Genomic DNA, 15,382 nt, shown 5'->3' on the forward strand with positions numbered 1-15,382 from the left:
CGACCGTAAGTGGAGGGACTGACTCTATGGCAATTCATCCACAGTAACAAAAGCTGCTTAATTTGATTTAACTAAGCGTTTCTCATCTTTGAACACAGATGTTTCCTTTTCTCCCCCTTTTTCCCCACATGTAATATCTACTAGCCCATGAACTAATGCTTTGAGGGACATACATTGTGAAATGTTATTTTAAGATTGCAGAGCTGTCTATAATCTGTGCATTAATCTCCAGGATTTATTTATCTACTAGTTGCAAACATCACACTTGCTAAAGACTAGATCTTAATTATTCAAAAAATAAATTATTATTATGTGATATGATAGAGACATTGGCTAAAGCTACAATGGCAATCATATTACAATATATAAATGTATCAAATCAACCTGCTGTATACCTTAAACTTACACAATGTTATATGCCAAATATATTTCAATTAAAAAAAAATTGCAGAGTTGGATGGGAGCCGGACTCCGTAAAATTTAATGTTCATTTCAGCCCCATGATTCACAGGCGGTTATCATGGGACCATTTTATGATTGGAACTAAGGTGTAGTTCATGAATATAAAGAATTTCAAAAATTAATATATTGCTTAAAAGAGTAAGGCAACTTAAAAAGGTTTTCAGAAAATGAAAAACACAACAATACTCTAGAATTGTTTTATATACAAACAGAATATTTCTCAGAAAGGGCACCTGTTATTTCCTCTGCTGCTTTCAGGCATCTTCAGTTCACAAGAGCTGGGGCTGGTCCAAGAGGAGAGAGTGAGTAGGCAGGGTGGGCTGAGTGACAGCTCCCCGGCGTCCTGCGTCTTGACTTGGATTTGTCTTGGGGGAAGTCGAGAGTGAAGGGCTGACAGGAATTCATGCTTGCAATGTCCAATTCCTGCTTTCAAAAAATATCAGCTTGGGGGCCGGCCCGGTGGCGCAGTGGTTAAGTGCGCGCGCTCTGCTGCGGCGGCCTGGGGTTCGCAGGTTCGGATCCCGGGCGCGCACCGACGCGTCGCTTGCTAAGCCATGCTGTGGCGGCGTCCCATATAAAGTAGAGGAGGATGGGCACGGATGTTAGCCCAGGGCCAGTCTTCCTCAAGAAAAAAGGGGAGGATTGGCATCAGATGTTAGCTCAGGGCTAGTCCTCCTCACACGCACAAAAAAAAAATCAGCTTGATCCACAGTATACCAGTAAGAAGAGCTCTCACTTTACACATTTTTATTGTTTCTTTTCCTTGGGATTTACTTCAAATAGACTCATTAAACACTTCTCTCCTATATTTAGTCAATAGCTTATATTAGTCAATTTAGTCAATAGACAGGGCCTGGGGGCAGGTCCTGTCTTGCCCCACAGCGAGAGTCCATAGTTGGTTGATGATGCCAACTACAGTGGGAAGTGGAAGAAATATGTTCATGAAATCTTATAATCCTTCACTTTCTCACACCTCACGAAGCTCTTAAGGACTCATCTCTCTGCTGGGCAGCAGAGGATGGTGTTTTGTTAAAATGTCAGGTAATGGTTTATCCAGTGTCTCCATGTTCTTTTCTGTCAACAGCAGCAATAATAATGCTTCTCTTAAAACTGTGTCACATTTTCAAACATGTCATCTCATTTATCCTATAAGAACCTGATAAGATAAATACAGCTGAAGAAATTGAGACTCAGGTCAAGTTATTCCCCCAAAGTCTCACCACCTGAATGCCTTTCACTCCCCAGTGAACTATTTATCACCATTTAGTACATTTAAGCATTTTGTATCAGAACGTGTGTACACCCTTGGTCACTCAGCTATCACTTCACTCCATCGCATGTGAGCATCTGACATATTCTTTCGTAATCAGAGCTCAGAGGTCAGCAGTGGTTCTTAACCTGGGGTCTGTGGGAATTGGGAAATGTGCAGGTGTTTAGATGGTCACAGTGGGGGGTGGGTGGATCTTTAGTGCCTGGAGGCCAGAGATGCTAATTGCCTGGTAATCAGTGGGGCAGTTCTGTGCAATGAAGAATAGTCCAGCTAAATTCCCAGGCACCCTTATTTAGAAACACAGCCTGCTCTGCCTCTGGTATATTATTTCAGTACCTTCATTCACTTGTATATTTATTCCTTTGTTCATTCATTCAGTAAACATGTTTTTCATACTCACTGTATGACATACATTTTTCTAGGTGCTGGGAGGGATACAGAGATGAGAAATATGCAGTTCTTGAGCTTAAGAAACTCACTGCTTAATGCAGTAGATACAGTATATTCACAACTCTAACAGGAGTCGAAGGGGATAGAGCCAGTGAGATATATATGTTCCGGGAATGGCAAAACTGGGTTAATCCCAATCTGCTGCGTGCACTGGCTTCCTGCACAATTGTGGTATTGTGAAGAAATGTACGTTTGGTCTTCATCCATGTTCCTGTCACAGAGCTCCTAAAACCCATGGAATTTCCTAAGTGATGAGAGCTGTAAAGGTGTGTTTTGTTATGTGAATGAGGTGACTTTTGGAAAGCAACTAAGGAGGGGGCTGGTAACCAGGAGAACCAACCATGTGATTCGAGGGTTGGAACTTTCAGTCCTGCCCCTGACCTCTGTGGAGGGGAGAGGGCTAGAGATTGAATCGATCACCAATGGCCAATGATTTAATCAATCCTGCCTGTGTAATGAGGCCTCCATAGAAACCCAAGAGGACAGGTTTCTGAGAGCTTCCTGGGTGGTGAACACGTGGAGATTTGGGGAGAACGGTGCCTGGAGAGGGCATGGAAGCTCCGCGCCCTTTCCTCATACCTTTCCCTGTGCATCTCTTCCATCTGGCTGTTCCTGAGTTATCTCCTTTTATGATAAACTGGTAATCTGGTAAGTAAAATGTTTCTCTGAGTTCTGTGAGCTGCTCTAGCAAATTGATCAGATCTGGGAGGGGGTTGTGGGAACCTCCAATCCATAGCCTTTTGGCCTGAAGCACAGAGGTGACAATCTGGACTTGTGATTGATGTCTGAAGTGGGGGTGAAGGGGAGGAAGACTATCCTCTACCCACTCTGGGTCCTTTCTGGCTGGGCTACAAATTAAATTGACATGAGACCCAATAGCAGGAGAAAATCAAACAAAGCTGTATAACATGTATACATGGGAGAAACCAGGGAAACTGAGTTTCTCAACAAATGGCAGAGGTTTTCACCTTAAATAGCATATTCAGGTAGACAAAGGAGGATGTTGGGGTGGGGGAGTCAGCTATGGGAGTTTACCAGAAAGCACAGTAATCAAGAGGATGTAGATTTAAGTCCTCATCTTCCGCACTGATAAGAGTTTCTAGAAATAAGGTCATCCCCCCTTCTTCCTGGTACAGAAAGGGAGATACCTTTACAAATGGAGATTTCCATTATAAATGTAAATGTTTGGTCTCAGCAAGGACCCTCCCAGTCTATCAAGAAAATAACCAAGGTAAAAAAGACATATTTTGAGGTGGCCAATTTTGATCTTCCACAGGGGGAAGGGGGCAGTCTTATGAGACTGAACCCTTAATCTGTGGGATCTGATGCTATATCTAGGTAGAGAGTGTTAGAATTGAGTTGAGTTGTAGGACAGCCAGCTGGTGTCAGAGAATTGCTTGAAGTGGGGGAACCCCCCCAAATTGGCATTGGGTGCTCAGACCTTTCTAACAAAACAGGAGAGCTTGGTGAAGAGGTGTTTTGTACGCAGAGTCTGAGTTACATTTCTAAAGGTCTGCTTCTGCAGCGAATTGGGTCCTGGCAGCTAGTCTTAACCTTGAGCTGTGATCGCTCTCAAGCTCCTGGGTTCTCTTTGGAATCTCAGACTTGGAATCGCGAGGCAGCCCAACAAGCTGCATTTGGGTTCCTGGTCTGCTGCTTGCTGATCACAGGACCTCGGGCCAGTGATGTGACACTTCCGAATATCAGGCTCCTCACCTTGTAGGGATGCTCATTGCTGGCCTGACTGCCTCATCAGCTTGTGCTCAGCAATGCTCATGCTGTGGAAACCGAAGAGGCAGGATGAATGCTCCGACGGGCAGCCCACGCCCTTTGGGGCAGCACTCACTGATAGGACGTTCTTCCACGTGCTGATGTTCAGAGCCAAGATGGGACTGATGTTTTCCGGTGGTGCTATGTTCACAGAGGTATGCATGCAAGTAGGCACCTCCCTTCTCCCTGACTTTCACAAGTGAGTTAGCAAACTAGGAACAAGAAGGTGAAGAATGGACACCAAATTCCGCCTCACTCGCAGTTAGGGAAGCGCACGCACTTCTGCGCATAACTGGCCCACGCTGGGCTGGAGGACACAGCTTAAATGTGAGCCTTCAGTGCCCCTTACTTCACGCCTCCCTACCCCCGCATCCAAGTCACCAATCATAAGGGACTGCAGCCACTGTGCTGGGGATGGCAGCGGAAGCAGAGGGCTGACAGCAGCATGCTGGCCCAGGTTCCTGAAGGGGAGAGAAAAGGGGAGAGCGAGAAAGCAAGACAGCTGGGTCCTCCCCGCAGCAGCTGCCCGCAGTGTTCTGGGCTCTACCTGGGATTGGGGTCATGGGGTGGTGGTGAGGGGGCGAGGGGAGAAAGGCAGGCAGGAAGGCAGTGGGGACAGGCCAAGGTGTTGGAGGTGTGGAGGCTGGAAGTTGATCCTGCCCTATACTTGGATCAAAGTCCTGCATCTTGAGCCACCAAAACGAAAGCCAATTTCTTTGTGTGGTTCCTTCTATATGGTGTGATTTTGGTTTGACATGCTGATCATTTTTCTTTGAACTCACTGGGTGGTACTAATAGAGGCCAACCATGGAGAAAATACTATTAACGAGGTGTTATTAAAATGCAAATTATGATTCGCCACCTTCAGAAAGAGAGATGGTGACAATGAAATGTTTATGAAGATCAGAGTATCCTTTCTAAAAGGCTTAAATAAATAAGAGCGTTTGATTTCCTAATTGCGACGTTTATTGACAGTGCTTTTGTTTGGGTTCCAGAGCTAGGGATAAATAAGCAGAAGAATCTGGAACATATTTGTTTGGTTCATGCTCTCCTGACAATAGGGAGGGGACAGACAGCCCTATATCTGAGGTCACCTGTACATCCCTGATTTAATGTTTCTTTTTTTATTGTTAATTTTATATACAAGTGAATATCTATCAAGAGTTGAGAAAATAGAGAAAAAAAACATCCTTCATATCTCTTCTAAAACATCAGTTGTTTTCTGTTTGGGGAACGTCCTCTATTCGTTGTCCTTGTGATGTGTATTTTACATACTTGAAATCATGACATCTTGCTAAGAGTGAGAGTGTTTGTGCTGTTTCTTCGTTTGAAAACCGTTCATCGAGCACTTGCTATGTGGCGTGCACTGTGGCTGACTGACAGACGTGGTAGTGGAAAGAGATGTCATCCTGCCTTTAGGAGGTTGTAGCTCAGGGGTTATTAGACTATATGAGACTAGAGAACCTTGCATACCCCTCCTCTGCTGGGGGTCCTGAGGAGTGAGAGTCCAGGGCCTCTTAGAATCTCTCTCCCCATGGAGGTATATAATGCTTCAACTTTAGATAACGCACCTCTTCCAGGTAGTGAGGTCCTAGAGGGGATATGAAGTCCAACTGTGCCATCCTTTTCCTCTCCCCCTTTCTCCCACCTCGTCCTCCCTTGTTTCCTCTCCTTCTACTCTGTTCTGAAGGCTATTCCCCCTTCAACATGCTTTCTCCTTCAGGATTTTTTGAATTCATTCTGTGCACAAGTAGTTTCATTATTTTCTTGTTCTATTTTTATTTTTTTCAAAGAACCATATTTGGGCTCTATCAATTCTCTTTTCTTCTTTTGTCGTTTCTAACTTATTTGTTATTTCTGTTTTTATTTTCATTACTTCCTTTTACGTATATTCAATGTATCATATTGTTTCTTTGATACTTGAGATCAATGTTTAATTCATTATTTTTTCATTTTCTTTCTTTAATTTATGTAGTCACCTAAGAGAATGACTTTTTTTCCAACCATTCCTGTAACTATGTGCCCTTGATCTAATATGCAGCTAAAAGTTCATTGTTTTCTAGATACTTGCAATATGCGTTTCTGCCATCTTCTTTTTTCTTTTGTTTTTTTGTTTTTTTGTGAGGAGATCAGCCCTGTGCTAACATCCGCCAATCCTCCTCTTTTTTTGCTGAGGAAGACGGCCCTGGGCTAACATCTGTGCCCATCTTCCTCCACTTTATATGGGACGCCGCCACAGCATGGCTTGCCAAGCAGTGCGTCGGTGCGCGCCCGGGATCCGAACCAGCGAACCCCGGGCCGCCGCAGCGGAGCGCGCGCACTTAACCGCTTGCGCCACCGGGCCGGCCCCTCTGCCATCTTCTTGATCCAAGAGCTGTTTAAGTGGAAATTCCTAGTGGAAATTCTCAGAAAATGTAAACATATGCAAAGATTCTCAGCTTACTCATAATAAGAGAAATTCAAATTTAGACTACTCTGTGATAGCATTTTTTAAAATCAGACTGACAAAATCCAGGAATTGCATTATACACACATACACATGTACAGCCAAATTCTGTTGATAAATCCTAATTTTTACACTGCCATCAGAAGATATTATCTTTACCATTTCCACTTTTTGAATGTATGGCATTTTTCTCTGTCAACTAATAGATAATCTACTTTGTGAATGATTTTTAGGAAGTTGAAAAGAATGTCTAATTTCATATTTTTAGAGCAGAGAATTTGATCTACATTAATTTTACTTAGCATTTCTCTATCCTGATTTGTATCCTCTTCATCTGTCCCAGACTAAGATAGATAAATTACAGCCCCCTATTACTTGAATGTCCTTCTCCCTTTTTGCTGGGAGAGGGACCTTTGAATGTTGGTGCTATGTGCCCTTGTGCACAGCTGTGAGTAATTGTGTTCTGGGTCGTATTTAAAGCTCTGTGGACATAATTCAACCTTGTATGAAATTACATTGATCACCTCTGCTGTTTTTGTTTCTTTCTCTTTCTTCTCTCTCTCTCTCTTTGTATTCCTATTTACTTAATATTCCTTTGCCCACACTTCCATTTTAAACTTTTCTGAAGTATTTTGTTTCAGGCATGTCTCTTGTACGCATCATATAGGTTCTTATGTAGGTGAGGTTAGCTCTTTAATAGTATGGAATGAATTACATGTATATGTGTAATATATCTTTTTTTCTATCCTTATAATTTTGCTTTTAAATTAATATTTAGTAATGTTTTATTGTTGTTCTACTGGTTACCTGATGTTTATAACTTTATAAATAATATCAATTTTTCTTTTTACCATAAGCAATAAAATTTTAAAGTTGTTTCTCTTCTTCCATCATTTACTTTTTCTTCTCCATCATGCAATTTTAGTTGATATTATCTCACTTGCTGTCTTCCTTTGTACTGTTAAAGATGCCGATACTTATGTCTACATATGTCAATGTTAAAAAACAGCCTTTGATTTTGTCATTCACCGACTTATTCTTCCAAGATCTCTAACTCATTCCTCTATCCTTCTAATTTTTGTTTGTTGTATCATTTCTACATTTCAGGAAACATAACATTTCTGATGTCTTGTCATCTTAATTTCCATTCTTGTTTTAGTCTTATTTTTACTGGAAAATATGTTCATTGCTTACCTTTATCATTATCCTGTCACTGTCATTTACCAGTCATCCTTTGGTGGACTGAAGTTTGTCTTCTAGTAATTTCCTTAAGAAGATCTCATGAGATAATATAACCTGAGTTCTTACACACTTAAACCTCTTTGCAGCATTTATATTTGAAAGGCAGCTTGGCTGGATTTGAATTCCTTAGCTTACTCTTATCTGTAAGTATCTTGTAGAAATAGCACCATTATCTTTGACTTTGAATGTTATCATGGAGAAATCTGAGGCCACTTTGATATGTTCCCTCTTTTATAAGACCTGGTAATTTTGGCAAGTTTCTAATGACTTGAAAATTAAGTACATTTACTAGGATGCACTTCTTTGTTGACCATTCTTGGACAATTTTCCATGGCACAAGATGAGACCTTTCAATGTGTAAGTTTAAGTTTTCTTTTCTTGATATATTCTAGAGTTTCAAGTTTATTATCTTCTAATATTTGGTTTTTCTTCTTCAGGGACTCCAATTGCATGAATTTCTTTTTCCTGTGTTTCTTATCAATAAACTTTCCCTAATTCTTTTAACCTCTTTCTTTATTTCTGTTTCCTTTAGTTGCATTTCTCGTATGCGTTTTCTATGTCGCTTTACTGTGTTTTGTGCAGTATCAATTTGCCCTGTGCTTCTAATTTTATCTTTATTTGTCTGATGGCTATTTTTTTCCTTCTATTTCTTTCTAAGTCCTTTAGTTCACATTTCATATCTTCTTATTATCTTGCCATCTCATCACTGAATTGTAACAATTCTGCTGTATAGTGTTTTTTAAGGAGGAGATTGCCTTATTAAATATTTTTAAATTGATGGCAAAAATATTTGCTAGTCTCATCATTTGCTCCATGTCACCATCTTTTTGGTATGTGTTCTTCATTTGTCGATAGTTGTGTGACTTTCAACCTACCTTTATTTCTTATTTTTTAATGTTAGTAAATGTTATTAAATTTAATGTTATTAATATTTTTTAATTTATTTATTTTTGAGGAAGGTTGGCCTTAAGCTAACATCTGTTGCCAATCTTCCTCTCCTTTTTTTTTTCTTTTTTCTCCCCAAAGCCCCAATACATAGTTGTATATTCTAGTTCTAGGTCCTTCTAGTTCTTCTGTGTGGGATGCCACCTCAGCATGGCTTGATGAGAGGTGAGTAGGTCTATGCCCAGGATCCAAACCAGTGAACCCCGGGCTGCCAAAGCGAAACGTTTGAACTTAACTGCTGCACCGCTGGGCCGGCCCTCCACCTTTAGTTGTTGTGTGAATGTTGTGCTAGATTTTTTCGTTGTTACTCATTTTGAATGAATTGGGTATTCCTGGCCAGTTGTTTGCAAGAGAGTGCTGTTGGTGGGGAGGACCAGGTGACATTAATGGCTCCATAGCTTAGTCTCTTTTCCATGGCCACAAGGATGGAGTGCTTCCTACAAATATATGTATTCTTCACATAACTTTCTCTTCTTTGTTTCCCTGAAAATATAGTCTAAAGGTAGGAGTGGCTTCTGAGACCACCCAGTTTAACGTGCAGCTTGATACCCACTTAACACGTGCTGTTCTGTATGTTGTGCCCTCAGGATGTGCCTAGCCTGTAAGAAGTGTAGTTCTGATGGTGCATTCTAGATCTGCAAAGGGTGGGATTTTGCTACTGACATCTCTCTTACCTACTTTTTTGTGTGACTCCCAAATGAACATAACTATTTTTTGCAGCTTTTTAAAACACTTGGGCATCTCTTCCAAACATATATCAAAATTGGAATGTAAGTTTTTCCTTTCTGTTGTTGATCTTGAACTGGTTTCCAGGAACAGATTAGGAAAGAGCTGTTTACATAGCTGTGTGTTACAATTTCTGATCTCCAATTTCTTATTCTATTCAATTTCTACCAAATGGCCTCACTCAGACATGTGGGTGCAGAGCGTCTGGACAATCTCTGGCACCTTGGGTCATTGCCCCAAGAACTCTAGAGTTGGGTTTATCCAATTCCAAACCTATCGTGACTTTCCTCCTTGATAAAGATGCAGGGGTCCATAGGACACACGTGATAGCCCCAGAAACACAGTCACAGAACTCTGACCCAACCTGACTTCTGAGGCAATAACTTAGATGGACTCTAAAGATTATATTTGTGTGTGATACTTACTGGCTCTTTTGTAAGATTCAAGTTGCTGCAAAAATAGAGCTTAATAGCCATCAATTCCACTGTTGTTAAGTAAAAAAGGTAAAGTTCATGAACAAATAGACAAAGGTTTTTCAAACCCCTTTCCCGCAAATAAACTCAGTATTAGTTTTTTCTAACTTTACAGGTGATCTAAGCTTTAAACAGATGGCATTTGTTGGGTTGCAAGTTGATACAGTTTCTGGCATTTCCTCTTCATAGGCTTTTACCTACACTGAATACTATAAAAATGAGGATTAAAAAAAACCCAGAAGTCACAAAACTGAAAATCTAAAACACTCTGCCCCCTGCAAACAGTCACTGTATAGCAGATGAGTTAATTATATTTAACTTTAAAATGAAATTCACCAAGTTGACAGCTCATTATAGTTGTCTTAGGCAGAAAAATGAATAAAAACAAAGAGATGAATTTCCTTTTCTTTTTTACCCATTCATGTCTTTATTAACAAATATTTGGCTTCCACTATGTGGTTGCCTTTGCCAAGCAGTGGAGGAGCAGTGGGAAGGCCTGCCACAAAGGGCTTACATCTAGTGTGAAGTGCAGACATCAATAGTCCTGAGATGTTCCATGCTGTGGATTGTGCTTGGAAGGAGAAGTCCCATCAGGGCTCAGGGAGGCCATTGCGGCAGGGATCCATCCAGACATTTCTCCATCTCCAGAGCCAACATCTTTGTCAGATGCCCTTTTCTCTTGTCTGGACTGCTTCACCTGCAGTAGCCTTCCAACTCCCTCTTCATAGGCTTCTCCACCTGCACTCCATTGTCTACACTGCATTCGGTGGTCTTTTTAAAAAAGCATGCACGTGATATGTCACCTCTCTGTTTTGCTCTCTCCCTCCCCTACAACTCTTTCATGGTATTCTCTTGTTCTTTGAATAAATCCAGCACTTACTCTGATGCACAAAATCCTTGCATGATCTGGCCCCAGCTAATGCTCCGTCCAACCCCATCTCGTATGAATCCATGAGGCCCTTTGCCACTCCTGAATTATGCCCCACACGATCGTGCCTCCAATCCTCGTGCTTGCTGCTCCTCTGCCTGGAGCAGCCTTCCTTCAGATTCCTACAGAACTCATTTCCTCACTTTTTCTGTTCTCTGCTCAGATATTTCTTCCCCAGACACCTCGCCTAACTACCCTATTTGAAATAGCATCCCATCTCACTGTTGCTAAAGTCATTCTTTTACATACTTGACATCAAATCATATATCTCTTTGTTTATTGGCTTATTTTATGTGTGTCGTGTTGTCCCCCCCGACCCCCCGCTAGAATGTAGGATCCGTAATGGCAGGACCTTTCTCTGTTTGGTTCATTCATGTATCACATGCCCAATAAAATGGCTTGCCCCTTTGTTTGATCTCAGTGATGGATCAGTTAATGTGTGGATCTAGAGCTGAGAGGGTACAAGATGATAGGACCCGGGATTGGGGTGAGAATGCCCACACTTAAAGGATAGGGAAAGGAGAAGTCACTAGTGAAGGAGATTGAGAAAGTTGACAGGAAGCCAAGAGTTGTTCTAGAAGCTAAAGAAGAGAGGGAAGGAGGGAACAGTCAGTGTTACCAAATACAGCTAAGTCAAGAAGGAAAACAGTGGAAAAATCCCCATTGGATTTGAGACATAGCTGTCATTGGTGTCCTAGATTAGAGTCATTTCAAATGTGTGTTAGAAAGAGAAGGCCCGTTAGAGTGGGCTGAAAAGTGACTGTTGGGGAAAAAGAAAGGGAGGCTTTCACTGGCCAATTCTCACATATTCTATAGATGGTAATCCATGATCAATTGATCTCACTGATTAAAGATAGATAATGGTCTCAATTAAGTGGGGGGATGGTAGTCATGAACTCATGACCATTTCCTTCCCACCTGTTCTGCTTAGAAGAGTGTCAGAGAGGATTAGTGGGGGACAATCTCTACTCAAGGACCTTGAACGGCTGTGTTTCCTTTGTGAGTTTGCACACCTATAAAATCAGGACACAAAACAGCCGTCCAGGCTAAGTCACAGGCTCGTTGAAATGGCCAAAGGAGATACTGTTTCTGAAAGTGCTTTGTAGCTTGTAAGAACAATGTAAGAATGTGTGCACAGGTGCGGTACTTACATGAGCCTGACTAAATAGAATCACTCGGCTTGCTGTCGGATGCTGACCCAATTGTTTCCTTACAGGTTCTTGAACCACGTCGGTTTCTTTTTCCCACTAATAATGATGCTGACATGGATGGTGTCTGTGGCCAGCATAGTCCGAAAGCTGGTTTATGAGCGGGAGATCCAGATAGAAGAGGTAAGCAGCCTTGGAGCTTGCCTTGGAGATGAGGGGAGACTGGGGCTTTGGAAATGAGTCCCGCCCCATAACTGACCCCGACTGTGTTTTGCCTGCCCTCCGCTCTGCTGAGGTTCCTGTGAACAGCCTGGCTGAGCCCCTGTCCCAGGAAAAGCGTTTTACATCGAAGTCCTAAGCCCTGCCAGAGGTTAGCAGGTATTTCCTCGAGATGGAAGGAAGCCAAAGGACAGGCACATGAAGTTGAAAGAAGGAAACCAATGTGGCTCATTCGGCAATTTTTATACAACCCAGAAAGACATAACGGCAGACTTTTCATCTTAATTTATGATTTGACTTCTTCATGTACAGCCTCGCCATTTTTGTCCTAATATTGTTAAAACTTGAAACTATCAAAGCTGCTTTTAAGAATGAAAGTTAATAGAAGTATCTGGTAAAGATCTGCCTCCCCATTTAGCCAGCAGAGTCAATGAGCACACGTTATCTACTTAATGTCTATTACAGTGAAGAAAAGGCATGGCCAGGTACAATGTGCTTGTCATTCCATTTTGAAGAGAACTTGCACTATTGTTTTGCATGTTGTTTACCTATTTAGGACTGACTTACTCCTGGATGTCTGTGTTTCTTGTCCATCCAGTTGTGCCCCTGGGCACAGGGCCTGGGACTGAGTGTGAGTCTTGTAGGCTCCCCTGCTGCCGCTGGCCCAGTGGCCTCCCAGGGTGGGTGCATCAGGACGGTTTGTTTTCATTTCGTAAGTAACCAGCCCCACACTCAGAGACGTCACCCTGTTGTAGAGGAGCAAATGGTGGGTTTAGTGGATTAATTAATTTTATTGTTATTACTTCAAACACATTCTAAAACCGATGCAATAATCCCCCCAACTGAACAAGTGAACAGCATAAGGCCCAGTATCTCCCCTTTCATTTTTCTCTTTGTCTTTGTTGAATGAAACCAACATAAACAAAGCAAACCAACAAAACCCAAATAAACAAGAAAACGCGATGAGCCTGAGGTCGTCAATCCTGAGGTCTAGAATCTGCTCCTCCCTTTCTACTGTGTGTTCTTCCGGTGGGTGAGATGGTTTTAACGTCGCCTCATCTTGGTTCTTGCTCCCCTGAAGTGGTGAACGACCTACTCTGTAAGGGGTTCATTCAAATTAAATTGTGGGCTCTAGGAAAAAGTGTCTGGTGCAGTGCCTGCTGGGTGCGGGATTTCCAAGCCAGCGATCACATGGAAGTAGCAGCATTGGCTTGCCTTTCCACCTGCGATTGTTCTCGTTCCGTAATCCGATCTGTTCTTTCCCAGGCATCTGGGTGGTAACCCCCGTCTCCCTTCTTTTGACAGTACATGAGGATGATGGGAGTGCATCCGATGATCCATTTCCTGGCCTGGTTCCTGGAGAATGTGGCCATGTTGGCCATAAGCAGTGCCGCCCTGGCCCTCATTCTGAAAATAAGCGGCATCTTCGCATACAGCAATGCCTGTATTGTTTTCCTCTTTCTCCTGGATTTTGGGGTGTCAGTCATCATGCTGAGTTACTTTTTGAGTGCATTTTTCAGCCAAGCGAACACAGCCGCCCTTTGTACCAGTCTGGTGTATATGATCAGCTTTTTGCCCTACATAGTTCTGCTGGTTCTACGTAACGAATTAAGTGTTGTCATTCAGACATTTCTGGTAAGTGGGTGGTTTTGTAAAAATGCAGAGTAAAACAAAACTGCCATCTACCCAATAAAACAAATCATCACCTTCAACATTTGAATGGATCATTTTCAGATCCCTTGGGCTTTCTGATATCCACTTTTCTTGCTTCTACTCACGTAGACCTTGCATTGGGAGTTCATTGAAACTGCATGGTTTTGCTGGAGGGCAGCTCATTAAGAATTGGCATTTTTCACGTAACAGGGACTCTCCTCTGTAGACTCTTTGGGAACTTGGTAGTATCCTAAAGGAAGTATATGACTTCAGTTTCTCTTTGTTTCATGCATGGAAAGAAATAGATTTCCAAAGCTATTTTAGAAGTGAAAAATAAACATTTTTTTCTTGAAGCATCACGAATTACATCACATTAAGTGGAAAAAAATCTCTCTATTAGCAATGTCAGAGTTGTTCATCCATTTAAAATGTACCTCCCAAAAAGGTATTAGAATACTTTCAAGTCTGTGATATAAAATACATGTACAAGATAGAAACTCACTCATGCTTTTATTTACCAGACTATTGCCTGGTAAGCACAGTGCCAGTTGCGTAGTAGGAACTCAATCCATGTGGAAAGAATGGACAAATGATTGTTAAATGGTCAGTTTCACGGTGCCAGTGCCATCATTGTAAACATTTGCATTATGCTCAGGGTTTTACTTACCCCACAGGTCAGGCAGATTTGTCAAATTGCAGTCTGTTGGGGGTATGACTGGAGTTATTAAGAGAGAATTCGGGGAGGTACTGAGGCAACTTAGAATCTCAGGCTGCCCCTGGGCATTTGAAGGCCTTCAGAAGTCAATTAGTCCCACGCAGCATAGCGACAGCCTTAGTGTAAGCTCACTTATTGGAAGGGGTCGACTTCTCTGCTCACTTCAAGCCTTAGAGTAAAATACTTCTGTGAAAGCCAAATTATTTTTCTCCAACATCAATAAACCTTTCAGTCCTCCATGATTTCTACTGGCCATTTACACACAGTGTAGACATGTATGCATGATGGAAAAATGGTGCTCTTTAATCAGTATTTTATCCACTGATCTGTAGTCATCAGTTTGATTAGCTTATGTCACACCTGTAATAATTCATAACCATCAATTTCGCATTACTGATATTTAGGTGTTTTCAGAATTGTTAAAACAACTGGGACCATTCAGTGCCCCTCAAATGCTTCTTACATGTATAAAAAGAGCCATTGACCACCTGGCCTGGATTTCAAACACTGATTTTTGTCTTCAATCCTTATATTTAAGAGTTCTGTGCATACAAAGTTTGATTTCCTTTTTACACGTCCAAATGTTTTCTACCAAATAAAAAAATCTAACTCTGGCATATTAGGTTTTTAAATATAAGATGCTTTTTCAACAAGCTTTTTTTCTGACATAGAACCTCTCCACTGAAAGTAAATAACATTTTCCTCCAATACGCTCTCTTTCTAGTGTAGAATATTGGATACGTGCCGTCAGTTTGCCTACAGTGTGCTCCAGGGCATTCACTTAATAATAAAAAATAGTAAATTGCTCTATTCCATTTTCCACTGTTTTGTCCTATACATTTCTGTATACACTGCATTGGATTTATGACACTTCAAACATTGCAGTAAAGAGAAATAATTCCTTTTAACATTAGAAACAAGCTTGTTATCACGCT

The 15,382-nt window shown here is 41.6% G+C and overlaps 1 protein-coding gene across 1 annotated transcript in view; it reads left to right on the forward strand.

Moving 5' to 3' along the window:
• Window positions 1-15,382, forward strand: part of ABCA13 (ATP binding cassette subfamily A member 13) — a 448,014-nt gene that overhangs the window by 207,735 nt on the left and 224,897 nt on the right. The window contains exons 33-34 of the mRNA XM_058534839.1: window positions 11,929-12,043; window positions 13,385-13,714. Of these exons, the coding sequence (XP_058390822.1) occupies window positions 11,929-12,043; window positions 13,385-13,714 (445 nt within the window). The remainder of the gene's footprint in view (window positions 1-11,928; window positions 12,044-13,384; window positions 13,715-15,382) is intronic.

Source organism: Diceros bicornis, chromosome 41 (assembly GCF_020826845.1).
Source record: "Diceros bicornis minor isolate mBicDic1 chromosome 41, mDicBic1.mat.cur, whole genome shotgun sequence".
In the NCBI taxonomy this organism is placed as follows: domain Eukaryota; kingdom Metazoa; phylum Chordata; class Mammalia; order Perissodactyla; family Rhinocerotidae; genus Diceros; species Diceros bicornis.